This window comes from Brassica oleracea, chromosome C2 (assembly GCF_000695525.1).
Source record: "Brassica oleracea var. oleracea cultivar TO1000 chromosome C2, BOL, whole genome shotgun sequence".
NCBI lineage: Eukaryota > Viridiplantae > Streptophyta > Magnoliopsida > Brassicales > Brassicaceae > Brassica > Brassica oleracea.
In genome coordinates this window covers 7,924,107-7,925,443 of record NC_027749.1, presented here as the reverse complement: position 1 = coordinate 7,925,443, position 1,337 = coordinate 7,924,107, and the positions used below count along the sequence as shown (strand labels likewise).

Sequence of the window (1,337 nt, the reverse complement as noted above, 5' to 3'; positions counted from 1 at the left end):
TATTGCATTGGTATTTTCATTTTCATCATATTTCATAAAAAAAAAAAGAGGGAAAAGCGTTGAAGTAGTGTTCAGGAGGTTCATCGATCCGGTCAAGGCAAAGAATCAAGCGTGGGAGCGAGGTTCCGCAGCGATGCCACGAGGTCGCTCCAGCTGGGAGCGACGTGATCAGAGTGACTGGTCCAAGTCGCTCGCATTTTCGGTGTCCGGAGCTCGAGAGTCGCTCTCGGTGCGACGTCTCGCAACAACCACGTGAGGTCGCTCGCATTTTCGGTGACTGGGAGCGATGTGATCAGAGCGACTCGGCTAAGTCGCTCGCATTTCTGTCTCCGGGGCTCGAGAATCGCTCTCGGAGCGACGTCTCGCAGCGACCACGTGAGGTCGCTCGCCACTCCAGGTCGCTCCCGAGCCGGTCCAGGTAAGTCCCTCTTCGATTTCGTCACGTTTAATTCGAGTTAACCAGCACTAAACCTAACCGGACGAACCTAGACCTACCCATACCCACGACCTTCATCTCTTTCACTCTCCCTTCCTCTCACAAACACTCATACTCTCTCAAACAAACCCACATCAAAAATCTCCTAACTTTCTCAATTCTCACACGTTAAGGTGTTGAAAGGTTTGATTAGAGAACCCTCTCATTCTAGAATCACTTTGATTATTGAATTTTACTTGTCTTGTAATTTTCACATGATTAAAAGATTGAGAATTGTGATTCTTTACGTTGCCTCTTGAAGTTTACATGTGCAAAGTCAATCCACTTATCCCTTTCCAAGTTTTGTATTTCTCAGGTACAATGGTTAAGAAAACTAAGGAAAAGTCGGATGCCGAGAGGCAAGAACCTGAAAGACAAGAGTCTTCGTTGAGAGGAAAGGCTTTAGCCTCGGAACGAGCTGGCTCTGGGACACAAAGGACTTCTCGACAGCAAACCGTGGCTGCAAAGAAGGCAAAGGAGCAAGAGAAGAAGGCAGGAAAGAGTATAGCAGTTCTCACAGATGAGGTGAGTGGCGATGAAAGTGCAGATGAGCAGGCTCCTACAAAGAGGGCCAAGATGTCCAAGGGGAAGGAGGTTGCTGATGATAGAGACAGGACAAAAACTCCATCTGAGGAAGAGATGTATCATCATTTGCTGAATGGGGTAACTTGGACTCCAACCAGATTCGCTGACCTTGATTTGCTGAAGGAGGTGGGTCTCGATTCTGATATTGAGGCAATGCTGGGGCACCTGAAGATGCCCAAACTCCTCACCATGGCCTACCCTGCCTACCGGGATGTCTCCTGTCAGTTCTTGTCTTCCCTTGAGGTCACTTACCATGACGCTCCGCACGTGAGTCAAA

The 1,337-nt window shown here is 48.5% G+C and overlaps 1 protein-coding gene across 1 annotated transcript in view; it reads left to right on the top strand.

The window, feature by feature from the left end:
• The first annotated feature begins 796 nt into the window (after nt 1–796).
• The window catches only part of LOC106323338, an 11,594-nt gene continuing 11,053 nt past the window's right edge, over nt 797–1,337 (top strand). The window contains exon 1 of the mRNA XM_013761479.1: nt 797–1,280. Coding sequence (XP_013616933.1) covers nt 797–1,280 — 484 coding nt within the window. The remainder of the gene's footprint in view (nt 1,281–1,337) is intronic.